Raw genomic sequence first — 27,771 nt, 5'->3', positions numbered from 1 at the left:
GGTGAGGTCTGGAGTGTGGCAAGAAGTTGGACCCTCTCATTTATGTTTGTAGCTGGGGGACTTCTTTCCGCTGACCATGTAGAGAGGAGGGAATCTGCCTAAACAGGTTGATGGGTCACAAAGGCCGGGTGGTCCCGAAGGCCCCCTCGGTCCGGCTGCTCCGGGGGCGCCAGGGGTTCCTGGCTCACCACGCTCTCCGTCTTTGCCATCTTTGCCGATGCCAGGAGCGCCATCTGCACCTGAGGAGCATTTATAAAAAGTTATTATGAGGTGAGCAAAATTTCTATGCTGATGATGCTATGTTGTGTTGAATTATTTCATTTTTCTTAAATAATGCAAACTATGTTTGAAATTTCAGTTAGTCAAGTACTGTTTACTGCATGCAATTCATAAAGAAAGGGATTTGTACTCTCCTGCACACTATGGATATAGTGGAGCGCTCAATAAAGAGGGTGACCTCTAGTGGCTCCAGAAAGGATGACAGGAACAACGGGGATAACTAAACATCGGAAACTAGAAGTACACACTTCTACACTAGACTCAAGTTGAAAAGAAGTACAACTTTTTTCGTGGCAAAGTCAAGAGTGTCTGTCCACTGCTATTGGTGATGGATGACTTTGTTGGTTGGGTGTAGGCATTCAGAGGCTTTCTCGATCTCTACCAACCCCTTAAACTACTCACCCACCTACCTATCTATCCAACAAACCTCAGTAACTAGTCCAAGATATTGTCTCACCTATCAGTATGCCAGTATATCACTTTATCACGTAATCTACTAATTTATCCACATACTAACAAATCTAACACTCCGTTTAACGTGTCAATACCTGCCATAGTAGCTACCAACCAACATAATGTGGAGTACCATGTTACCTACTTACCTGTCTAGCAACCTACCAACCTACTTCATCTAATTAAAGTGCCTCCATACCTACATAGTTACTGATCTAACTAATCTATGTTATTCCCTATCTACCTAATTTAAGGAATCTGTATACGTACCTTCATCCTAACCAACCTCCTCACCAATTTTTTACTCATCTGTTCACCAAAAGTACTTACCGACCTACCTACCGACCAACCAACCGATTGACCGACCTATCTAAATACCGATCAACCGACTGATCGACGTAAGTACCTACCTACCTCCTGTGAGGTGCCTCTCTATCTACCAGCAAACATATTTTCATCCCAACTAAGCTCCTTACCAACTTTTTACTCGCATACTCATCTATTACCATACTTAGATTCCATCCTACATCCTGCTGATCAACAGACTGACATATATATCAATGTACCCATCCATCCTTCTTGATAGGATAGATGAAAAGAACACACATTAAAGAGCTTCTTTTTCTCAATCGTGACAAGACTCCAGCCTTACCTGGTGCACCTGGTGCTCCCGGGCTGCCTTTAATTCCCACACCGTCCTCTCCCTTGTCTCCCTTGTCTCCCTTCTCCCCGGCGTCACCTGCGGAACGGCAGATCGGAGCCGAGGCCCCGCAGAGTAATGTGGAGATCAAATGGAGAGGCATGCTGTTCTCACAGTTTTGGGTCTGTAATTGGGAGATTTAATGACTCCTCGGCGATTCGGGTCTGTTTAGCGAATCATTGATTGTGTGATTTTATGCCTGGGTGGATCTCCTCCATCCTTACAGTTCCCCGTTCAGCTACTCAGAGAGTTTGCCGTGGAAGTATGAAGACAGTGGCGGTGCTGCGTCGGCTGACAGCATTGTTTTCTCTAAAGGCCTCATTTAATTTCTTTTCAGTGCTGCTCTGGAAGCTCCGCAGAACAATAACGGGGAAGGCTGGGCGCTATCGCAGCCGCGCAGCTTATCTGCCATGGCGCTGCTGAAGCTCACATAGGAATGGCGAGTTAATCAAAATGTTTTCTGGAGCTTGCCGCAGTCAGCGGCTTCGGTTATCTGACTGAAGTGTTCACAAAGGCAGGACTGACCTTTTTTGCCCGGCGCCCCCGGAAGCCCAAAGAAGCCCGGATGGCCTTTGGCGCCCGCCGGGCCCGGAGGTCCAGCCGCTCCTGCTGCTCCAGCTGCTCCTGGGGGTCCGGGAGGCCCTGCCGGCCCCGGAGTGCCAGGAGCGCCGATGGCTGCTGGCTTCTTCAAAAGCTCTTTCATGAACTCTACTAATTGCTCTGGGTGGTTAAATAACAGATGGCAGGACAGGTGAAAGTCAGACTTTCAGATCTACTCAGAAGTGACGTGTTTACACAAGATGGAAGAAAATGCACCTTCGACGACGGCCGAGCACATCTCCCGAAGCTGTTCGTCCGTCACTTTTGGGCCCTGTGAATTCATAGAGGTTAATACTGCAAAGGGACTGTTGTCTAATGCTGCACAGACTTAAACACCATCTGAATCTCCTGAAAGACGTCTGAAAATACAAACCGAATCAATGGAAACTAAAATCTCACAGCGCTGCGCCTCCGCCAGGGAAGCAGCAATATTAAAGGTCAGTTCAGACCTGAGAGCTGCTAAAGAAGGCAATAAAAGGTATAATATGAGGGGAAAAGCAGTTACTGTTATCTCATTCTGATGTTTGCAGTTTGTGGTTCCCGATGGAAAAGTGTGATTGCTGTTGAAGATTAGAAGAACTGATTCCAGATATCTGGTGAGACGCTTGTCAACGTTTGGATGAAAATTCCACACTTCTCACTTTAGAGTTACGGCCAAATAAAACTGTGACAGTCACCTGGATCATAACAATCGAATAAATTCATTAGAAAATATTCTGAAAAAAAAATAGGAAGATTTGTGTCATGTGCCAAACTTTAACAACTTCACCCAGATTTTAAGAGATTCCACCAATGAACAGAAAGACCTTCTGCCTCGAGCCAGGGCAAAGAAATAGAGAAATATGCCACATGTAGTGTCCTTGAGGATTTCCTCCTAGGATCGCTCTGAGAATTAAGTATCTCGGTACCTGTTTTGACAGTAATGTACTCCTCATGAAGGTTAAATCCCGTATTGCTTTTCTGCACCGTAACAAATCCTCCTTCTACACATTTCCTCCAAACACCTCCTGGTTAAAATGACAGTCCTCCCAATGTTAGATTACGGCAATGCAATCTACGCATGTGATTCAGAAACGATCCTTCACAGACTGGATCTTATTTACCGTGCTGCTATCTGCTTCGTGACTGCAGCTCCATTCAGAACTCACCGCTGGTCCTTGGACTCCCTGATAAACTGTTCCTGTCTTCATGCATTCAGACAAACTCACCGGATTCTTTTCGTTGACAAAATTCCTCTATATTTATGGTCCCTTCTCAAAATTCACAACACAAACCGCAGTCTACGTTCTAGAGGATTCATCAGTCTGGTCATTTCCAAAGCCCAAAGTCCTAAAACTGAATCGTAAGTAACACAAAAGATGAGCCAAGGTATATTAGCTGATTGTGTAACTTTGCATTAGGTTTGTACTTTCTGACCAGATTCATTTTGACCTGACTGAAACCGTTGAAAGCGTCGGGCATGCAGCTGTAAGGGAAGCAGCGGCGTCTCTTCTTACAGGTAGACCCCTCGGGCCTGGCGATCCCGGAAGTCCCGGTTCGCCCTCCAGCCCTCGCGCTCCCATCGGGCCGGCCAACCCCTCGTGTCCCGGCTGTCCCGGTCTGCCGTCAATGCCCGCAGCTCCTCTTTGGCCCTTCTCTCCTTTCTGACGACAGAAACACAAATCATGAAAAGCACTGTTTTGTAAGCTAACAGCTAGAAACGTTAGCTCTGTCAGTCTGGAGATACATACCTCTCCTTGAATTCCAGAAACACCAGGAGGACCCTGGAACACATCCAGTCCGTCAGAATGATCTTTTGAACCCATTAACACATAAAGATGTTTATCCGTCTACTACCTGATCTCCTTTGACTCCTGGATCCCCTGTTGCACCTGTGTCTCCCTGTTTCACAGAAGTGCCACATTGGAAGGTGAGTCTATCAGAATACGTGTGGAAGCTGAGTCCGAAACTGATTTCAAATGATTAAACGGTCTTACCTGACTTCCTTTTGGTCCCCCTGGTCCAATGGGTCCCTTCAGAACACATGAGGACAGATGAACACCTTCAGCCGGCTCTCGTCACACCGAGAAACTCAAACTAACGCCAGAGAAACAGGAGGTTCGTCTCACCTGGTCGCCTTTGTGCCCAGTATGACCCTTCAGTCCTTTGGCACCAGTGGCTCCTTTATCGCCTTTGTCACCCTGGAAACACATTCATTATGAACCTCACCTCATCCCACCTGAGCCCACTTCCAAATCCCCCATGATGCATCACTCAGGAGTATCAACGAGCTGGATCGTCTATTTTTTTTTCCTCTAACAGGATGATGAGGCCATGACCTGCCCGACTGCCTCTGATTTGTTGGTATTCGTCGCATTCAGTGATTTGATTGGTTGATGTCTGTGTTTACCGGGCAGCATGAGGACTGACGAGCCAATCACAGTCAGACTAGAGCAGGTCGCTACGAGGGAAATACCGCCGATGAAATCAAACCAAAATTATGTGGCAAAGAGTAAATACTTTAAACAGCTTCATACTGAATGCAGTGGCCTGACACGTTAGTTTCTACACTTCTTTAAAAGACGGCAGACACATACCCACTCCTCCAGGGACCACTAAACCTTTCCCCACATCACATTATTTAACGTCCCGCCCTGAAGTCAAGCTGAAACTACAAGAACACCCTCGATAGTTCTCTTTTAACTAAATGTTGAGAACAAAAAGAAAATGCTCACAAAGAAAGAAAAAAAGAAAGTCCCACCTGGATTCCTTGTGGGCCCTCGGGTCCCACTGGGCCTTGTTTTCCTGTTTCTCCCTGTGAATTGAAATTGTGTTTGACTTATCGGCAACTTTTCAAATAGCTTCATGAGAAAGACACGAGGTTTCTGCTGAAATAGGAACTGACCGTCGCTCCCTTATCTCCTGGTTTTCCATCTTCTCCGTCTTTTCCAGGTTCACCCTACATGAAAACAAACAAGAATATGACGATGAAAACATCTTTCAGAACAAAAACTGAATAGTTGAGCACGAGCTGGTGGACGTCAGGGAGTCTCACGATTTTGCCAGGAAGTCCCACAGGCCCGACGGGTCCCTCGGCGCCAGTTTCACCCTATTTCCCCGGCAGAAATTTGACCGAGTTAGTCTGAATCCTCGGCTCAGCCAGAGGTTTCTGCTGCAGCAGCCATTTGGAATGACGCTGTGAGGACGAGGCTCATTAGGCAGGAGATGATTCCAATTACCTTATCACCGGGGGGTCCAGCTACTCCCTGCTTGCCTGGAAGGCCCTGCGAGCAAAAACACACAAAATAAGAGGGGAATGACGGTGACTCTGCTTTTTGTCCTGTTGGGTGTAAAAGGGAAGGATGACTGTTTCCAGTAAAAAGGCCTCAGACCAACAATCATAGCAGGTACTGATCACTGCAGTAAGTAACTGTCAGACAGAAGTCACCCACAGTTTCCACATCATCTGCCAGACATGTGGCCCTTCAGTGAAACATTGAGATTAATTCATTCGTCTAAACTCTCCATGGTCGCCGCGTTTTGGCTCAATAATGAATAAATCCATTCAGAAAGAAAAACGTCAGGATGAGCAGTTAAAGCCACTTCAATACGGGGAATGGCAGCTAAAAGAGATAAAAGACATGAAAAATACCTTCTTCCTTCCAATTTCATAGCTCCAAATGACATTTTTTTACAATTCAAGTCACCTTTGTGGCTGATAACTTCACAGTGTTTGAGATAAGAATACATAGAAGAACAGCTTCCTGGTTGTTTGAATGTGGTTGAACAGTTTTCTTACTTCTTCCAATGAAACCATAGACTATGCGATTGATATAAACATGGAGTTAGACTTACTGGAATCCCCACAATCCCTCGGAGGCCGACAGCTCCAGGAGTGCCGGGTTCACCCTGTGGATGATACCGACGAGCACAATGAACCAAAAACACCATCCAGAAACATAGTGCTAATGACTTTTGTTGAAGTTTGAATTTTACGCACAGGCAAATAAAATAAGATGAACTGATGAAGTAGCACGAGATCCTTTCTGAAACCTTAACTAATGTTATCTCTCTTAAGCTGCTGTTCTAGATGACTAAGATGACAGAATGAAAGAAAATCTCCAAAGTACCAAAACCATAATGCGTTTGTTTTATTGTTTGAATACTTCTTTCAGACGTGTTATACTAGATACATGTGTTATACTGTATGTGCATTTCTATGTATGTACAGTCCGTCCCGTGTGTAAATTATTGGGTATAGATTTACTTTTGCGTTTATTTATATCAATAAAAATATATACAAAAAAATGTATGTATGTAGATTTATTGTTGAAGGGATTTTTTTTTTGGTTTAATAGAATCATTTGAAACAGTTTCAATCAATAGTCAGTTTTTAACACTTTTCAAAAGGCAGACTTGACAAATGATCTGATTTTATCAATCAAAGGTCAAGAGAACTCAGATATTGTTGCTCTGAAGGTAGCAGGAAAAAAAAAGGTTTTAATATTCTGCTTGTAATTCAGCAAAAGCTTTAGATTATAACAGGTAATCAGGTTATGTTGTCAATGTAGCCAACATATTTTAGTTAATGTTGTCCAGCGTTTTCATAATATTAACATTTTCTTTGGAAGAGTTGATGGACATTTGACATTATGAATTCAAAAGTCAGTCTTTTTGGAAACCAAAATGAGCCACATGGAGGCCAAACTCCTGAGTCAAACACGCATTTTGTTCAGTTTTGCTCATCAGTGTCATTCCTCTGATTGATTCGAGCATTAGAAGTCAAAAGATGGGATTCAGATATTCTTTAGAGCATCAAACTGCTTATTGTTCAGTCTGACTCATTTTGCAGTTGAGACTGAACCAGCATTAATTTATTCCAGTCCACGCTGTTTCTTCCACTCAGTCGGCAAAGTTCCTGAACTCAAAGCGAGTTTTAATGTACCAATATAGCAGATGTTATTTTTTTTTCCAGTATGTAATTTGAATAAAACACTTCAGAGGTCACCTTGGCGCCGTCTGTTCCTGGAAGTCCGTCCAAACCGTCTGTGCCGGGTTCTCCCTGTAATACGACGAACACAATCAACAATCCAAAGGATCTTTATGAAAGAAGGCCTGGCCAAGGCAGGGGCGGCAACAGAGGAAAATGCTTGAAAAAAACAGGCAACAATGGGGGAGGATCCTTTCAAAGAAAAAAAAAAAAAAAAAAGACAAAAATATTGAATATAAAAAAAAAAAACAGAAGAAAATAACAAAAATATTGTGAAACAAAGAAACCCAGCAAAGAAACCCAGGTAAAAAAATACCCCAATAAAACAAAATACCAGAAAAACCAAAACATCAGCATACTCACAACTTCTCCTTTCTCCCCTTGAGGACCTTTTTCTCCTTGAGGTCCCGCGGCTCCCTGATTGAAATCAATGAAATGTCAGAACATCCTAAGTTTCTCTTTAAATTCTTTTTTTGTTTTTTTCTTAACCTGATTTGTAAAGTAGCACCTACATCGTCACCCTTCAGTCCAGGCAAACCCTGCCGACCTCGGATTCCCTCCACGCCCTGAGAGAAAACCTTCAGTTAGAGTCTCACGTCAAAAAAGAGTTTTTAAACAGTAGAAGTGATCAAAGTTCTTACGGGAGCTCCGGGTGGGCCGGTGGGTCCGGGGACGCCGTTGAAACCAGGAGGACCCTGCAGATACGACGTATTTCAATCATCCCATAAAAGTAGTACGACCCTATAAAACTCAGTTCAGTCAACACATACTCGATCACCCTTCTCTCCGGCGCTGCCAGGGAAGCCGATAGGCCCTCTTTGTCCCTGAAAACGACCAAAAAACAGGCTGTAAAGCCGCGATCTTCAATCTGACATCTAGAGAGGTCATTCAATTTTCTCACATCGTCTCCCATGCGACCCGGCGGCCCCTGAGGGCCCGGCTCTCCAGCGTCTCCCTGTAAACAAAGCAAGGAAAATGGCATTGAGTAAATCAGGTTATGGCATTAACAGGACGCAAGCTGCTCATGTGCATTTGGCCCCAACGTATAGCCTCTTACTGCAAAGGCACAGTTTGTTAGATATGAGAAATGACAGCTTTTTAAATTCTTTACGCACCTTCTCTCCGTCCACTCCGTCTTTTCCAGGCTCACCTGCCACACCTTTGTGTCCCTGGAGGAAAAAATACATAGCATTAAAATGTAAAAAAAAAAAAAAGTGTGTGTCTATACTTTTATATATATATATATATATATATATATATATATATATATATATATATATATATATATATATATACACACACACACACACACACACACACACACACACACACACACACACACACATGTGCATATATATATATATATATATATGAAAATCATAGATAGATAAATAGATAAACAAATAAATAGATTTCATAGTAAACCATAACAAGTACAGGCTATGTTTTCATCTAATTTATTTTTATATTTTTTTTATTCCCAATAACTTTCGTAATCACACTAATGCTAAAGAAATCACATACAAAATACTAAAAATTACAGAAATTAGTTGTGTGAAGAAATGAATAGACAATTTATATTTATCAAACAAGTGTCAGTGAAAAAATGAATTCAATATTTTCAATCTATTATTCTCACAAAATTTTACAAATGAATGAAAGCAGTTTCACTTCCCTGCTTAACAGATTTAAACAAAAAGTAACTCAGAGAGGGTGTAAATCAGTCCCAACAGACAGCTGCTACATTTGATCACAACATGAACAAATATTGAGAGGTCATCAGCATAAACTGTGATCAGTATTCTTCACATCCCAACCATTGTTTATACTGTCTCTATAAACATTCTCATTTCCTTACTCAAAATGAAATCATGGAAATCTGATACAGAAACAATGTAGGGCCTTCAAGAATGTAGAATGTCAAGTTTGTGTGTTCCACATCGTGCAATGTGTGTATGCGAAGTGGCATTTCCTCACCTGGCTGTCCATGGCTTTTATTTGCCAAATTCGCTGAAAGGTATTTTTGCTGTTTAACCACTTTTTAAGTCTTGCCTGAATCTCTGCTGTAGTTCTCCATTCTCCCACAGATTCGGAATGGTTTATTTAGCATATTGTGTTTCTCATCAAATTTAGATTAATTTGCTGTTTGACTTTCACTCAGTGTTTGTGGATTTCATCCAATTGTTCTCATGCAACATAAGCAAAAATCTAACATACTATATGTAGGATCTTATGGCCCGTTGTGGTTTAACAGAGGCATCAATCCTTTTTGGACAGACTGTTTATCAGTGAATGAACAGGAAAATTGTCCTGCATCGAACTTGGTTTAACTCACAGTGTTTTGTTTCACAGGAACGACTGAACAAACACATGAAATAATGAACAAACAAATCAGTTAATGAACCAACAAACTAATGAACTGATTAACAAATTCATTAACAAACTAATTACCTAACTACTGAACTAACAAACTAATTAGTTAACAAACTGACCTACTAATAAACACATTTACTGACTAATGAACTGATGAACAAAATGACTAAAAAATGAACAAAATAACAATGAATGAGAGAACAGGCAAATGACTAAAGGGTAAATAAACAAACAAGCGAGCGAGCAACTGACTGACTGAATCAGCACTTTGGAGTAACTGCTTACAGAAAAGGTTTCTGAATTGCAAATTTAAAAGAAAATGTTGCAACGTTGTACATGATAAATAAAGGTTATGTACTTCATTTCAGATCAACAAGGACTTCAATTACGTTATTCTGGAGCAGAAGGTTAAATGAGTTTCAAGGTTCAAAGTTGGAAGAGTTCCAATGTGATGAAAAGTCGCAGCAGGGCCGTGCCAGATAGTTTTACATCAGTCTTCTTGCTTTCCCTCAGAAACAGATCAGTTCTGGTCTGTCCTGTCGATGCGTCATTGCTTTAGACAGAGCCACACCTTCTTCCTCCCACTGTTCTGGCATCACTTTTCTTTCTTGTGCTGAGTAAATTCAATTTCTAGTCTGGTTCTGTTTTAACATTGAACTGGCTGAACAAGGCTCACCTTCATCCCTGGCACCCCGGCCAAGCCCTGAGGTCCAGCGGGGCAGGCGGCAGGACACTATGGACACACACAAACACACACACATGCACACACCGTCAGTCGACCTCTTTCTGACGCCAGTGAGTCAGTCAGATTCAAAATGCACCGTCACCACTTCAGTTGGCTCATGCATCCAGAAAAACCATTTGGCAGCGTGTAGGACCATAAAACACTCACAGCTTCCCCACTTCCCTCGTTGCTGGCACCCGGCGGTCCCTAAAACACAGCAGAGTGACATCTAAAACCATCCCGAAGGGGCTTTAGATGTTTGCATAAATCCACCACAGTGGCGTGTGAATGTGTGAAGAATGAGTGTGCTTTGCAACGTTATTGCATGCAGAGAGGAAAGGGCAAGAGTTCACAGGAAAAAGGATTCATTAGCATGAAGCTTGTGAAGCTGCACCTGAAGAGCATGCGGCAGGTGGTTCAGAAAGGTCTGCGAGTATCAAGCACTATTGTGATGGTCAGAGTGGATTGTGTCATGAAAATAATTTCCTGTAAAAACTCCTTTGTACTTCAACATCAATCATTCTTAAACATGTGTATTCAACCCAAAATGCTTTTTACTGCTGTTAATGTTCAAACTAGAAGCCAAATGTAATAAATCCATAATGCAAAAATACATTAACAAATCATTTGCGTCACCTACAAAATCTGGCGAGCCACACTTTCACACTTTATACCTTGACATCATGAAAGCGAACATTTTAAAAGTTTTAAATATATTTTCAAGTTAAAAACACTTCAATATGTCATTAAAGTTCAAGTGAATAGGTTAAACTCATAAAACTGGGATAAATGTAACAAGACGTCACTGACAAAGTGCATGAAGTACAAAAATTGGGGAGCCGCATTTATAACAAAGATTTGCATGAAATAAGTTTTTAATCTCCTATATATAAAAATATGTCTCAATGAAAAAGTACTTTGTGTCTCATTGTGACATTCTCCAAAATAAATAAAAACCTATTGCAATTTCAGATCAAATTTGATTCCAAATTTCTTGAATTCACCCTGTTTTTTTCAGCTTTGAAGATCCCAGGATGACTTTCTACTTCTGTGTTTGGAGACTTCTCAGATTGGATGCTCTCAGATTTATTCAAAATGAAAATAAAACATTTAAATTTAAATTAAAAATTTAAATAAAACATTTTTGGACAATTAAAGGCCTGTGATTAATGAAATGCAGCGGTATTTGCAGACGAACACCAATCATAAAACGATAGATTAGTTCATGCAACACTAACTTCTGATGTCCCTGAGTTTAGGTTTGGTTCTTACCACCGGCCCCGGTGGACCAGGAGGGCCTGGGGGTCCTGCTGTGCCTGGTGAGCCTCTGGGTCCAGGTGCGCCCTGCAATTCAAAATATGGATTTATGCATACAATGCAATGGATTTATGCAATAAATGTGTGTATAAGCATTTTGTTAAATGTGGATCAAGCTTCTACTACCTTGAGTAACAAAGTATAAACAAATCATAAGTATCGATAGGAAACCTCAAAGACAGACAGAGAATTGGATTATTTCTGCAAATATCCTCAATTTTTATGTATTTTACTGAATTTTCTTCATTTTTATGCATTGCAGCAAAGGTGAGTTGTGAAATAGTAACAGGAAATTATTCAATGAGATGTGAAATAAACAAAGAACTTTGTTCAGGTGCTTTTTTTGATTATTGTATCTTTGAACATGATCTATATAAATGTACTTAATTTGGATGCAAGTTTGATTGAATGTCTGGAAAAACCAGGATTAAGGATAAAATGTTATAGACTTAGTTTATATATTGATAATGATACCAAGGAAAAACAAATCCGTTGCTTCACAGTTTCCCTTTTTCATTGTTTATGCTTATCTATGAAGCCGTTCGATCTGTGGATTTTATGTTCTGACCTCGGGTCCGATGTTTCCCTCGTCTCCTGGAGTCCCCGGTTTCCCCGGAGGTCCCTGTCAGACACAGACCTTCACATCAGGTCACACATTCTCTAGAAATCTCAGAATGAGCACATCTGTATGAGAGAAACAATAAACTGCAACAACCACATACAGCAGGTCCTTCACTTGTCGGGCCCTGCGAAAAAAATAAGAACAAACAATCGTCACATGAGCTTGTATATCTCAAATATCAGCACTGTTGCTTTAACTTATCTACTCACGGGAGGACCTGGAGGTCCAGGAAAGCCTGGAAGTCCCTGCAACAAAAGAGGGATTTATGTAATATTTTTGTATTTATGGTTTTTGAAGCCATTATTGTGCAGGTTGCTGTGAACAAGTGAAAAAAAATTACCGTTTACTTGGGAAAGCATGTTTAAATAACTTGTTCGAACAATGGCTACATAGTTGCTTTATTGTAGGGATGCTACAAGATACATCACTGCTTTTAGAGGAAGACGCTCTAAAATCAGGATGTGAGCACTTTTTGATTGAAACAGAACTACGACAAAAAAACAAACAAACAAACAAAAGAGATTAATAACATGATGGATCTGTTTGCAATGTATTCAAGTAAAAATGGAAAACTTTGTTGAGTGTTGGTTGTTTGCAACTTTTGGAAAATGGCTCCCAATGTTTGAAATGTGAAGCATAAGCTGACGGACTCACTCTCTCTCCGACAGGCCCTCGGGGTCCCATTGGACCGGGTAAACCCTGCAGGTAATAAGCACACAGTCAAAACACAATGACCACCTTCACACTGAGAGATCCATGGGCGCCTGTGACGACCTTCAGTCACTACAGTTTCTTCTAAAAGTTCATTCTGAATAACTAGAACTTTTCACACTTTTTTCTTTCTTTCAATTTCACTCATATTTGAACAAAGATGAAGGTTCCTACAGCAGATCCTGGAAGGCCGGGTAGACCCCTCTGTCCAGGAAGGCCGATCTCTCCCTGCTCTCCTTTGCTGCCCTGAGAAACAGACGACAGGAACAAAGAAAAAAAAAAAACAGCTTTATCTTCTTCCCTGGATCTCGATGTGCTGTTGCTAAGAAACAAGAGGAGGCAGAAGCTGGTCAACATTTATTCAATGAAAGGTGGGCTGCTCTTGATGTTCCTGAGATCTGCTCCGAGACAAGCTGGTGTGAGGCCACGCTGATAACGGACGGGCCGGACGGCGACGCAGCGACGGGAAACGACAGAGGCGGCGGCCCAGTCTGACCCTCACATGGTTTAGTCATCTGCATAAATGCAATTAGTAGATCCATCCATCCATGACTCATCTAGATAACAGTAGCAGGAACTAGAACAAATTATACAAAGTGATTTATGATTTCTTTCTTTTTTTGGACCAAAAAGAACATAACTTGACTGTGAAAAAGTAAAATATTAAATCTAAATTTCAGGTGGTTGAACGTAACGACCTGCACAGCAAGTGGCAAAACACCAGGTAACTTTTGAGCAAAGCTTCAAAGTTTATTTGCATCATTAATTCAGAATACCATGAGGTGACAATTTCCAGCAGATGTTTTTTTTTTTTTGTCTTGGTTCATCATAAAATCTAGCGGAATACTCTCTCTGGGAGGTTCATGGCAGGCTCACGGCAGCGACGGAGAGTCATTTCTGGAAATGTTCGAATTTGATGTGAAGTCGCACTGTGTTAGACAAGACTGCTTTTGGACTGTTCAACTGCTGGAACAAAGACGCCGAGTGAATCATTTCCCAGAGGTGTCATCCGACAAACAAACAAACGCAAAGAGAGAGCGAGGGAGTGTGGAAGGGGGAGGGGGGGGGTAAATCAACAGCCTGCAGGTATTTTGTGTGGGAATAGCTTTTGCATTTAATACTTACAGGAGTGCCCGGACTGCCAGGAGACCCTGGAAGACCCTGGAGAGATGGGAAAAAAAAATCTGTCATCAAAGGCAGAAGAAGTCTCCCTCTCTCTGGTGATTATGATATTTCAGGAAATAAAAGGAATGTATAAAAATCCAAAGAAATTGTTGAGTCAGTGAATCACCGATCAGTCAGACGTATGTCTTGGTAGAAGATTCATCCGTTATTTAAGTAACTTCCTCAGTTCATGATGTTAGTTTGACTCAGACGATCCAGGTGATGTTTCCACCAATGTGTCATCAAAAACCTTCCTCATTCTGTATGTTTATAGAAGCTCTCGGTCTGTCCAGGTGACTTTACTGAGTTGTCCATGTTGTTTCTGTTGTTGTGGTTTTCTACTCTACTATGCCCTGTTCCTTGAATAAAAACCATTTTCAGTTTGAATCTGGTTTTGTGTTTAGGTCCTCTGTCATAGGCATCGTCATCATTTTCGCGTTTTCACTTCAGAAAACTTTGTGTTTAACGTGGACAAGATTTGGAAACGATGCAGCTAGCATGCCAGGCCACTAGTGGGTGCTGTTGTTTGCTAAGTGTGACTGAACTCTAAAACTGTCAAGTTCCAAAAGAATATGGACTTCAACATATATGCATGACTTGTCCCCATGTACTAACAGAAGGAATTTGAAGCACAGATCACGAATCAAGGATTTAAGAAGATTGTTATTTTTTAGAAAGCAGTACAAGTTTGAACAAGGATCGAACGGTGCCGCGTTCTTGACCTAGAAAAACACTGAATGAAAGGAAATCTGACGTCAAGGATGGAGAAGGTCATGTTGTTTTGTAGTTGGTTCAAGTCGGTTTCCCGTCTTTTCCTGACTGTGGAGGCTCTTTGATCCAGCTTCCATCAGTTCGAGCAGCTACCTGCTGACACGTCATTATGAGGGGTTTGAGTCTGTTTGGTTTCGCTGAGCCAGTAAATCCCGAATACATTAAAATCCAATTAAAAGTGAGGCAATCCTTTGAATTTAGACTTTAAAGCCTCCACAAGCCTTTTTTCAAAGGTTCATTAGATCTAATGCACTTCCTGTTTCTCTCCCACTTCAGCTTCTGGTGTTGGTTTGGATTTCAGTGTGTGGTGATTGAGGGGTGTACTAATCAACCTTGTTTTAAATATACTGCATTTGAATATCTGAGTTAAAATTGCTGATAAAATGTTGAAAAGACTTACGTCTCTTCCATCTCGGCCGTTTTCTCCAGGGGACCCCCTGGGGCCCTCTGGCCCCGGGGCTCCTGGGGGGCCTTGCACTGACTTGTCCGGCTGAGGGAGGAGATAAACACATATTAAACAGGATATAAACAAGGACAGTCACAACTGTTCAGAAATCATTTAAAACGAAGGAATAAACTGAAGAGATTGTGGGGGATGAATTGAATTATTAAAATAAATCATTAAAGAGATGACACCAGTAAGTCTTCATTTTGCATCACGTCCTTGAAGAGGGCCCACATTTACAGATATTTCTCCTGTAAGGTACAAAATCTCTGGTTATTTACAGTCTATTTAAACATTATTTAAAGTCCCTGTATAGGAAATTTGGCCATTTGTTTTCACTATATTTTCTACATGTGAAGAATAGAATTTAAACTTTTCCTTTAGGAGTTTGGGAGTTAGAGGGTTCAGTGTTTTTTTTTTTTTTAATCATCTCAAGCTTCATGTAAAAAACAAAATTGTTCTCCACCTGATAAAAGCTACAATCAGTGATGACAAAGATTGTCTTGTCTGTTCCTACAACACCAGCAACTTAATCCACCAGCCTGATGTCGCTGATTAATATGTTGCATGAATTAATTAATTAAAAAGTTCTTGTCTCAACAAGTAGCTGAGCAGGTGTTTTTACAGATATAATGACATCTATGAATTAAATAGGCTAAAAGCTGTGTTCATGATTACCTGATTACAGCTGATTCTGCAGCAACCGCTTTGATATTTGACTATTTATATCAAAAAGTAGAGATTTGATGAGATTATTTGCTCAATATTTAATAATCTTTCAGATCATTTGGTTGAAATCCATTACTGTGAAATAATTAATGTGTATATTTTACATTCAAATCATTGTTGAGATTTCACTCTGCAATTTTCAGTTTCGTTAGCAGTGTGATGATCAAAATCATAGAACCTGCAAAGACATTCATGTTTTACCCTGACTTTTTTTTTTCCTTTTTCTGAGCTTTTTTTTTATTGTAGAAATGATTGAATCTGGTAGCAGCAAACAAAAACAAAACCACCTAATAGGAAAAAAGCGACGAGGCAATTAGGCAATCGAAGCAAACCGAAATAGATTATTGGCTTTGAGAAGGTAAGAGTAGAAAAGGATAAATACCTCAGCATTGGCATACATCTGAAGAAGCAAGAGAGATCAGATAAAAGGGAGAGTTAGTGATAGTAGTCACGACCACCCCCCCACCAAAAAGCTCCAGCAGAAGCGCACCAGTGTCATCGTCACAGTCGTGAGTAATATCATGCTGTCATTGAAGTACACAGCCCCACACACTCCCACCATGTTAGCCTGGAATCTAATAGAGCGCGCCCGGCCAGGAAATGCTTCTGTCTGCAGGGGCCACAATCATTTCCATTCTCATACAAGTGATTTAATGAAAACTCTCCTTCTCCCTCTTTAATCCTAATTCAATGTACTGGGAGCATTTTTTTTCTTTTCTTTTTTTTTTTTTAAACCAGAGACAGCAGAGTGGCACTTTCATTGTGCACAAGTATTTCTCAGAGGCTGACAGCTCATTAATTGTACCACAGCCGCATAGAAATAAAAGATATTATTCACTCGGGAGTGTCGTGCACTTTTTCAGAGGCCGGCAAATGATGTAGTTCATTACAGGATGAAGGGGGGGCACATAAACGTGACAGAAAAATAAATTACGCTGTGCCGTTGGAATTCATAACGGAGGAAAAGAAACAATGTGAGATAAACTGCTCAAGGTCAAATATAGTCTGTGATTTCAGATTATCATGTTCACTACAATGTGAGCATTTATCTACAAACACTGATGGGGAAAACGAAAAATGGAAGAAATCACAGACCTCTTCTGAGTTTATTATTACATATGAACTCGAAAGAATTAAATAGGAACCGTGGCTCAAGCAGAAGGCCAATCGTTCACCATTCCATGTTTACATGACAACGTTTCAATTGAAAAACGCATTGTTTTTGCATTTCAGAAAAGTTTAGCATTTAGTCGGCAACTTCTTTAAAACGATATCCATGGGAAAATACACTGGTATGGAGAGATGACTAAGGTAGACTGTTATTATGGCGACTGGATGGATGAAAATGCAACTTTTCTGAAACATTGTAAAGCATGTTAGTGTGCACATCATTGTGACTGCTCAGGTGTGTTGTTCCCTGTGGTTTCTTTACAGAAACAAACAGCACCCACTGGTGGCCCGACGTGACGATGACATCGTTTTCATTATTTCTGCCATTTTCTGTGTAAAAGGAAACTTCTCTGAAACGAAAACTCAAAAACCATGTGTTTTCACTTGAAACGTTGTTGTACAAATGGCGCTTGAGTTGAGAACTAGTTGAAAATGGGTGAATTAGCAAAGACGAGTGTTTCCTGTGCAGAGGGAGCTATACTGTTCTTGTGGATGAAAAACAAACAAACAAAAAAAGGTATAATACTTTAAGTGTAATCAGAAAGAGCTGACCTGAAAACAGCTTTCACTTGGTCATAATGTTTTTAACTAACTGGAACGCTGCTGTGTATTCTTTCCAAGAAGTGATGTAGATAGAGAGAATTGGGAATGTTGTCTTGAACTGTGAAAGGGCTGATTGTGTGTCAAACCATGTAAAACCACATTTTTCCAGCTAACAATGATGAGTTTCTTATATACTTTATAGCCTACTATCCTGACTCGGTGCTACTGTTCTTATTAATACTTTTTAATTTATTATCGATCGCTTAGTCGATCTTGCTACACTGGAAATGTCTCATTGAGGGATAAATAAAATGTGTTCTACGCCTTGATTGATTTTTAATTCCCCTGATTGACTAATTTTCCTGTGGTTTATTCGGCGCTGCTGCAGCTTTACAGCTTCGCCGTTTCCGTGCTGCTCTCGTTGTTTTCCTTCTGCAGGAGCTATCGACTGGCACGCTCAGCCTCAAGTAGCGATTGTCTTCTGCTCTGAATTTAAATGCAACCACAAACCCCGCTGGCACAGCGCTCGCTATGCAGGTTGGTTTTCTGATCTCACACTTTTTAATAGGATCACACTTCCTCTGTTTTCTTCCAACTTGAACAGTTAGCTAATTAGGATTTGTGTTCTGGCAAAGCTTTCAATGAGATCATATCTGTCCAAACAGCTCTGCCTCCAAGAAATGTTTGTGCAAATAGGACTCCAAATTAAAAAGAAAAAAAAAAAAAAAAAACAAGAAGAAGCAAAGGAAAGTTGTCAAATCATCCAACTTGAACTGCAACCTATTAAAGCTGGCGGAGCATTTTGGTTACACTTGTGCAAATCTGTTTCAGTGGTTCCGTTGTTTTCGCCCCCTTGGCATGCTGGGAGCTCAGTAAAACCTCACAAACCACAGCAGGTCCGAGTCCTGGTTACTGTACCTCGGTGGCGGGCAGCTCGCTGCAGCTCTCTCGCTGGGCTCGCTTCGGGTCGCAGTGAATCAGCATCCACTGGAGCTCGAACTGGAAAGAGACGCTCATGTTAGTTCGGGCTCGGGACGGGGCTTCTCTGCGTGGCGTGCGACGGGGAGAATGGGGTGTCGAAAGGCTTCGTCTTGGCGCGGTCACGTCTTTGTACTTCTCAATCGATGCCCTCTATCCGGCTTGTTGAGCTCCATTTTCCAGGCAATGCAATTTTCTGAGGGGATTAAGTTTTCCCCTTTCTCCCCTGCCGGAACCCAGCTGAGCGGCTTTGCTGTGACAGCAGCTCTTTAGAATTCAGCGCTCGCATGAACCCCGACGCGCTTCCAACGCCCGTTCTCCCCTCGACGTGATCAGACGCGGCGAGGCTCACCACCACGGAGGCGTCGGGGTCGGCGTCCAGCCGGCCGATGAGCGTGTCGCCCTCGGTGTTGATGGGGCCCTTCCCCTTGATGGGCTTCTGGTCCACGGGCTGGCAGTCCACGTACAGGGTGACCTGCTCGCGCTCCACGCCGATCATCACCTTGTGCCACTTGGTGTTGAAGAGCACGGAGAGGCCGGGGAAGGTGACGGTCTGGAGGTTGCCGTCGGCGCCCATCAGGAAGTACTCCAGCGCCTGCTGGTCGCCGTTGAGCCGCAGGCCGGCCTGCTTGTAGCCGTCTTCGTCCACGACCTGCCAGACGTTCCACACCTTGCTCACCGTGTTCTTGATCATGCGGAAGGTGACCATGAAGGAGTACTCGTCGGGGAAGCCGCGAGGAAAGTTCAGCCTGAGGAGGAACAACGTCTGTCGATTATTCAGGTCTTTTTTCAACTGTTCAACAATTGACGGTACTTCTACATCAGTTTGCAGATAATCTGTGCAACTGCACTTTACTTGGGAGAAATGTGTTTCTTGTTTACATGAAACAAAAAAAGCAATGTTTTTCTAAGTATAAGTTAGACCGAAAGTTAGGCCCGTTTCAAGTGTGAAAGCAAATATTTTGTTACAACAACGACCAACAGCACCCACTTGTGGCCCAACATGAAAACTGCATGGTTTTCAGCGTTTCTGCCTTTTAATTGTAAACAGACCTCGTTTTTGCACCATTTCGTGTAAATGCGAAAGTTTTCTGACATGAAAATGCACAATCTGACATTTTAAAAAAAGAAAACTTCTAACAGAATGCAGCATTTTCAAAAATCTCCGCTTCTCATCTCAGTGTAAATTAAAATGAAAATGCTGCTTCTCTGAAACATTGAACATTGCCTGTGGTTCTGCAAGCGGATTGGAAATAACAACGGCAGAACCAAGATGTTAATATTGTAGCGGTCGCCGGGGGCCGCTCCCCCATTGACTGTACCGGGCCGCTAAGGATTATGGGTAGTGGGACTGTTTGGCCCAAGTTCGAGGCCGCTTTGTGTGTTGTGTGGTGTTTATTTGCGTTCCGTTTTGTTATGGTTGTGTTTTGGTTTGTCGTGTGCCTGTTGCCACGTTTTCTGTTCTTTTTGTGTCCATTTCCTGTCGGACCGTGTGCCAGGGGGGTTGTTTGGGGAGTGACCCAGCCTGCGCACACTGCAGCTGGGGTTCAGTTGTTCTAACAATAAAACTCCAGTTTGTCGAACCTACAGAGCAATGCTTCCGTCTTCTTCGCCGCCGCCACCGCTCATCGAATGCCACAATATTTTTAAATGTTTATGATGTTTCGGTGTTTACGGTGATTATTTTCAAAATGTTGCTGTCTGAACAAGAAACTTTTCTGAAACAACTGCATTTTCAGCCCATCGTTATTACATAAACGACACTGAGTGGGGTGGGCAGCAAAGCTTGCTAATTAAACCCGCCTGTGGTGGTTTTTGAAGTAAGGGGCAGGCTACAGCTAGTGGTTACAGAAACATAAAAAGTCTTTGGGTACTATATGTGAACAACAATAAACTGTTAAACCTTCATATTGTTCAAAAACATTTATTTTAGAAAGATATTAGGGGCCAGGGTAACACACCGCAGACTGGGGAAGAGGTTAACACTCTTGTCTCCATTGTGAGGAGACTGTAGCCTTTCTGTAGGAGTTTACATGTTCTCCTTATGCCTGAACGAATTATCTCAAGATTCCTTCCACAGTACAAAAACATGAGTTTTAGGTTTTACTGCTCATAAGTTTCCTGCAGTTGTGAGAGTGAGAGTCTCTCTGCGTCGACTGGTCCATTGAGACTTTGCGGTCGACTCCAATGCTCATGAATTATACTAATGAAAAACCATCTCGTCTGGGAATCGCCTCATGCACCAACTCAAAAAAAAACATTCTCTGTGAACAGAGTTAATTGAATCAATTACAAAAACTAATTCACCTTCAACACCCAGGAGAGGAAACCATACATCAACAAAAGAGAGAGATGCTGTTTTCCTGTAATCAGACCCATTTAAGACAGTCTTGTAGATAAAAAATTAAAGTATAGTGCTGTGGTCTGAAGCTATGTTTTGAGTTCTTTTTTGGAAATCACGTCCCAAAGGTAAAAGTGGAGAACAACAATTATAAATTAACTTTTCCAGTGAAGTCCTCCATGCATTCCAACAACACAACAAAGTAAAAGAGTGTTAACACAAACCAGTGGATAAGTTCCCAATACAGAAAACATCCAGTATCTCAAAGTGAATTCAGAATTTTAAAGCTTTTCAATGCATATTAAATGCACCAACTTTATTAAAACTTTATTTGTGATTTCTGTTGGAATGTTGGCTTTGTTGTATTTTCAATGACATTTTTCATGGCGAGTCAGTGTGACTTATGCATCAGTGGGTTTTAAACATCTGACAGTCTTCTCATTCATCTGGGACTTGAGTCTAATGTCAGAGCTAATTTATGATCACAAAATAAGCAGTACTCAGCAAAACTCTCATCAAATCGAGAGCGAGATGGGGGTAAAAATAACTCAGAGCCTTGTCATCATCGTCTTTGGAGATTGAAATTAAAGCTGTGTGCCTCTATGAGAGATCGGGCTTTAAAGCGAGCCATTATATCACAAATGAGACGCTCTGAAAGCATAAATCAGAGGTTCAGTTCCAACACGCCGCCCTGGTTTGCATCTGTTTTTAACGAGCCAGATTCTCACTAGGTGGTGGACGGACGCGGCAGCCGGACTTTTACCGTCTTGTAAAATGATCAAGGTGCGCCAATAAATAAAGTGGCTTCCTGTAACCCAGTAAAAACATACGGAGCCCTCTCTGCTCGGCTCCTGCCCCAGGTGACAGCGCCTCAACTATGTGCGACATTCGCCCCAGAGGAAAGAAAAGAAAAGAAAAGAAGAGGGGAACCAAAAAGGGGGGGGTTGGACTTCAAAGTGCGGGCAGTGCCACCGGACTGGGGATAAACACGTATTTACATTCTGTGTGACGGGCCGGAGAGGCGCAGTCGCAGGGTGCCAGCCGCTTACGTAACGGCCTCTGAGGGAAGCCGGGCCTGCAGGAGAAGATTAGCCAGAACGAAGTGGAGCAGGCGCACCGGGGAGCGCCAGGAGACAGCGCTGGTTATGTAAGGTCAGCATACGGAGGCTGGATGCTCAATGCAGGGTATCAAGACTTGAACGAAATGCAGGGGTGAGATTCTGAGTGCGCTTTGGGAATTTTGAGAAAACCCAAAAATGAAAACGGACAGAAAATTTTGATCTAATTTAAGCACAATTACTTAAATCAAGAACATTCATAAATACATACAGACATCTATTAATAATAATTATTTTGCCCTTTTTCAAGACATCAAAACAGACAGGCTGCGTAGCATCCGATGGTCTATCTATGCAGCATTTTACTCAAACTTCTGTTGCCAGTATGGATTAATCTGAGGTTACCATTAAACGTTTCCAATGAAAACACATGATTTCTGCGTTTTCGTTTCTGAAAGTGTACACAGCAATATTTGGAAAACAATGTCCACTTCAGCAGAAATGCTGAAAAAAAGATGTAGTTCTCACATTGGGCCACTAGTGGGTGCTGTTTTTTGTTTCTGTAATGAAACCACAGACTCGTACTCAGACAATATGGAAAAGCATTATGGGAGGATGCAGACTTTTGGACAGACAGACGAGCAAGTTGGATTTTCTGCTCAACTCAACTCCTTTTCCAGTTTTACATTTGATTTTAAACATATTTCTATCCAGCCTATCTAGCGTTTATTTCTACTGCCTTTAAAAACTCATAAAAGAAAAATCTTCAAATATCTTCAAATAACACTGACTGTACAAATATCCATCATTTCAGTGAAGGATTCAGGAAAATGGAAGATAATGTCATTATCCGAAGGAAAGAAGTCAAATAAAGGCAAAAAGAAGGAACAGGCCCTTAATGTATATTGTTAAATGAAGGTAAATCATGAGTATAAAACAGTCAAAAGGACCAGCTGTGGTCGGGTTTCTCTACAGGGGCCACACCTTACTGAGGCCCCGGGGCGCCCCAGTGCATTAATCCCTCCCAGTTTGTGCTGCTTAATTACAAAGTAGGAGAAATCTTCACAGGAAAGCTGTGCTGCTGTCAGCACATGTTATTTTCTGTTTATTCTAAACCTTTTAAAGGGGCCCCTGCCGCGACAATAAATCATTACTAAAATACACACGGAGACTCCACTCTTCTCTTCAAATGAGGTCCAGGGTCCTTTTCCGATCCCCCCCCTTACCCCCCCAAAACACACAAATACTTCAGCTATGGGATGCCAAATAGGTCCAGGCATGCTCTTCCTCCACCAATTACACACCGCTAACATCTGCACTGGACCTATAATAACACAACACCTGCATAGCGGAAAACACTGCTCCACATCAGTGTGTGTGCATGTGTGTGTGTGTTTTGTCTGTTGTGCCTTTTAAAACGGCCTCTACTGTACTTACATGGTTGGAATTTGGAAGTTGGCCTCCTTGTCGAGGCGGTAGGCCACCTGGAGGGGAGTGGAACCGTCCACCTTCCTCACGCCTTTCAGCGGAATCACGTCCAGCTGGAACTGTGTGATCAGATCGAAACCTTGGGGGAAGGAGAAGGACGCCGTACCGTGCGTCAGGTAATTTGGTTCAGTCATCATCACGGGACGTTCCCACGCCGATGACACTGTGGTTTTTAATCTCATGTCAAAGTGATAAATTATCAAAACGCAAACTTTTGGCACAAATTTATACTCTGGAAGTATTTGACCAGGCTTTGGAAAACAAAAAAAACATAGATACTATTTGGTGAATTTTAGTAATCAAGTAATAAAGAATGCTGAACTTTTCTGAAACGTAAACACAAAAACAATGTGATTTAACTTGTGCTGCTGTCTTACTGTGCTCATAAGGCGTAGCCACTGTGGCTCAGCCTTACAGACATTGATGAGCTACAACTTTCGGCAAAAAGACTGAAACAACATTAATTTTATGTCCAGTTTCTTTTCTTTTCACCCCATTACCATCCTACCCCCCTTCAGCTTTGACCATTGGATGATCAATTCTGATGGTAGTATAAAATCAGCTAAAATCTTTTCTTTTCTTTTTGATCGCTCCGGCCTTGCCTTGTCGCACTCTGTTCCCAGGTTTTAGTCAGTGTACTACACAGAATGCCTTGACTTGATTTTTTTCTCTTTTGCAAAAATAACAGCGTCGCTGTGGCTCCAACAGGCTCAAACGCTGCGCCAATAGCAATTAGCTAGCACAAGCACAGTCGCTTAAACAGAGCTTTAGAGGACTGTTTGTTGGTTGATAGAAAAATAAGAGGGACTTAGACATTTCTTATTCTTCATCTGCTTCAATTAAGTTTTTGTAGAAATTTGAGGTAACTCAGAGCCAATATATTCATTAAAGTTCAAAGCAAGACATCACTAAATAAAAACACAGAAACAGTCTGTGCACTGCCGTGTGTGGTGGATCAGTGTGATGGATGAGCTTGATTAAAGTTTTAATATAAATCGTCTTTTGTTTTTAAGCACAAAACACAACAATGTCACCTAAAACAGATATTGGTATTTTTTCATCAACAGTAGCCGACAGACCAGATTGTGAACAGTTTAATGATGTAGTTTGACTATAAACCGTTTAATTCGAAAATAAGGTTTAATTCAAATCAGTGTAATTAAATATGAGCAAATGATTTAAAGTAAGGTCATAAAACTCCAGGCCTATGTATGAATAAAGGAGTTTCACTGCTTTTCCTGTTTTTAAAGACCATTTCTGCTTCTTAATTAGAAAAACTTCACCTGTAATAAAGAATCAACCGTCCATTAATCCAAAAATAGCCAACAGGTTTTTTCCTCCTTATTTTCCCTCATGATTGCATTATTAAACGGAGCAACAAACATCATCTAAGCAAGAAAAACAAAAACAGCGGTGACTTAATGAAACCGCAGTGCAGAGTGTGCACAGATGTGCTGAAGGGGCGAACGCACTCCACAGTGGCGAGCAATTACAATCTTGCTGAGTTCGACTTGAAATTCTGTAAAACTCTTGTGGAAGGTTTTATTTGCCTGGTTTGAAAGCCATAAGGTGTCTGCAGGCGCTCTGCAGCCCACCCTGTGCAACTAATTAACCCCCCCACCCCACCCTCACCTTTCCCTCAGATACTCCAGTTTTTTCGAAGCGAACTTCTGCGGTTTTTTTTTTTACTTTTACTTGTGAGCGTTCCAGAGAGGCTTCTGTACCTGGAAGGTCATCTTGCCCGCTCCTCATGGGCGGGCAGACGGTGTCGCCGTCCAGTCGGTTCAGATCCAGCTCTGGCGAGACAGAAAACACAGAGTTTGACAAACGCGATACGTGACTGGCCGGTTCTCGAGCAGCCGACGTTCCCGCCGAGACCGCCACGGGGGGAGAGGCAAGGTCTTTAACGTCACGGCGGATCAGCGTCACGACGCGGCGCCGTGCATTTTTAATGCAAAGTTCTCTTCGCTGTACGTCGCCAAGCGCCAGAGCGGTGTCGGGGATTCATAATGCAGAGATCGAAGTGGGAAATTATAAACGTGTTTCGCCTGCTCTGTCTCACATTACCTTTCGCACTCGGGTGATCTCAGTTGCCTGTTGCTGTTTCACACACATGTTTTCTAGAGCCTCAAAATAGTCAACATTTAAACATATAGCTCATACAGGTTTATTTGTAGTTAAAGTTTTCAATCATCTTCCAGCTTTGAACTGTGTTTGTCATCTGTCATCTGTTTTACCCACTCAAGCTGTTTTAGCAATCGTATTTAACCTCTTTTAAGCATTTCACTCTTTTTAGTGATATTAAACACATTTGTTAATTTAGCGCCTCTTTAGCTACTTTATCCATTTTGACTGTTTTCAAACTCTAGCCACCCTAGCCTGTTTCAGCACTGTTTATCCAGGAAGTAAGAGTTTTACTCTGTTATACAAATAAGTAAACAATATTAATGTTTACTGTTCTATAATTTTGTGTAAGTTTCAGTCGTAGAGCTGTCACATAGATATCGTGTGAAATTCAAACATTTTTCTGCTTCTAACATACATTTTGATAAGAAATTACCCACAAACAAGGCAACATGATGAAGAGATGGATTCCTCAAGGGTTTTGCACGAGGATGCACAGAGAGTGCTTGGAAAATTTTGCAAACTACCGATTGGGAATGTTTTTATTCTGGATCTTTTCAGAAGGGGGCGCTACAGCAAAGTCCGAGATGTCGGCTGAGGACCAGCCTCTGACGGTTTAAAGCTACTGTGTGAACCGGGGGTGATGGGGACAGCCGGAGGGGCTCTCCACTCAATCAACCTGAGTCAGCTCGTTTACGGCGAGCAGCGCGAACACAACACATCTGGAAGCCGTTCCAGCGGCCCACATAAAACTGCTGAGAGAAGAGATAAAGCGGTGAGACGGTATTTATAATCCCCGCATTTACCGCCGCTAAACGCTCATCTGACTGTGCATGCGGGCCTCAAGTTGTTAAAGTTACTGCCTGCCGCAGCATTACGCCTCAGAGCGCCGCTCATTAGCGCGGCGAGCCGGAGATGAACCTCAGTTAAGGAGTCACGTGGAGCGGGCACGTGCTGTTTGCGTCCATGTTGGATTCGACGGCAAACAAACAGAAAATAAGGGGGTTTTACTGTGATTAACTGAGGGGATGTTTAATCTGAATTAATCCCACGACGGAGCTATTTCTGTCCTCCTGCTGTAACAGAGGGAGGGACCCAGCGGCAGGCAGTCAGCTGACATTAAGACAAAAAAACATCCATCGGGAACGGCGGCGTCGGCGGCGCGCCGATTGTGCGTTGACTTACGTCCGAGCGCCGGAGTGAGGAGGACGAGCAGCAGAGCCGCGCAGGTGGGGGGGCAGGCCGACATCGACGCGCGGCAGGGCGGCTTTCTGTTGGAGAACCACGGAGAGAGTCAGCTTCCAGCCAGGCGTCGCCGTCTCTTCGACAAGTTTCTTTGTGTCCCGGTCGATGCGGCACAGCAGGGACGACATTTTACACTTAGCAGGTGACCCGGCGCTCATCCTCGGCGCATGAAAGGCAATGAGAAGCTGAGACAGTCGCTTCCAAGAAACAACAGATACAACAAATAAAAGAAATCTGTACATCTTATCATTCTAGACCAGAAATAAATAGTTTTCCTGTTGTTGTTTCTTACCTTTTGATTTAACTTCATAATATGAAATGACTTATACTTCAAAATTACTATCCGTGACCATTAGATGTCACTGTTGGACAACAGAATGCTGCTGCGGAACCCTTGAAAATTTGTTTTAGCAATAAATGATCAAGTTACTGCAATGACAACAGCAATGCCAGGCCTGTTAAAATCTGATCTCCAAAGCTGTTATCTTAGCATGTTCTATCTTATGAATATAGTAGGGCTGGCAGTGTTAATTGCTTTAATTGCGATTAATTATGTGGGGCTGTCAAAATAGGGTTCGTATTTGCAATTGGATCAAAGAAAAGAAATATTAGAGAAAATGTAAAGGAGGATCAGTTTTTTGTGTCTCAGTCCGTTGGAATGTTGTTAAAGGTTCAAATATTTCAACAGAATAGAGTGAATTTTCTGAACTTGAGATGAATGTATCGGTGTTGCACTTCTGTTGTTTTCAAGTTGTTATTTCAGTTAATTTAATTATTGTTCTCGGTCATAATAGACAAATAGTCTGACCTTCACTTGAGCGTCTCAACTTTTATTTAAACTGTGACGAATTTACATCAGACGTCAACAGGAAGGAGTCCTAAAACTTCTGAATTAGCCATGCAGTGGAGGTGTTTTATTGAGGAGGCATTCTACACACTAAAACCAGCGTTTTGGAAAAACAGATAT

At 42.1% G+C, this 27,771-nt stretch overlaps 1 protein-coding gene across 1 annotated transcript; it reads right to left on the bottom strand.

Annotated features, from left to right (window-relative positions):
• Positions 1-26,808, bottom strand: col9a1c (collagen, type IX, alpha 1c). The gene is made up of 37 exons (XM_030121108.1): positions 26,745-26,808; positions 25,160-25,231; positions 23,385-23,514; positions 18,901-19,297; positions 18,489-18,569; positions 16,240-16,257; positions 15,084-15,173; positions 13,874-13,909; positions 12,923-12,994; positions 12,692-12,736; positions 12,247-12,282; positions 12,138-12,161; positions 11,984-12,037; positions 11,371-11,442; positions 10,267-10,305; positions 10,051-10,107; positions 8,117-8,170; positions 7,903-7,956; positions 7,772-7,825; positions 7,643-7,696; positions 7,514-7,567; positions 7,365-7,418; positions 7,020-7,073; positions 5,867-5,920; positions 5,251-5,295; positions 5,067-5,120; positions 4,917-4,970; positions 4,773-4,826; positions 4,141-4,212; positions 4,009-4,044; positions 3,869-3,913; positions 3,763-3,795; positions 3,529-3,675; positions 2,249-2,303; positions 1,958-2,152; positions 1,385-1,471; positions 1-239 (listed from the first exon to the last, which is right to left on the bottom strand). Exons 1-37 carry the CDS (start codon positions 26,806-26,808, stop codon positions 37-39), a joined length of 2,799 nt encoding a protein of 932 aa, XP_029976968.1. The 3' UTR covers positions 1-36.
• Positions 26,809-27,771: the final 963 nt, after the last annotated feature.

Source organism: Salarias fasciatus, chromosome 22 (genome assembly GCF_902148845.1).
Source record: "Salarias fasciatus chromosome 22, fSalaFa1.1, whole genome shotgun sequence".
Lineage (NCBI taxonomy): Eukaryota > Metazoa > Chordata > Actinopteri > Blenniiformes > Blenniidae > Salarias > Salarias fasciatus.
Note: the sequence above shows the minus strand (reverse complement) of the source record. Positions and strands in the feature narration are given on the sequence as shown.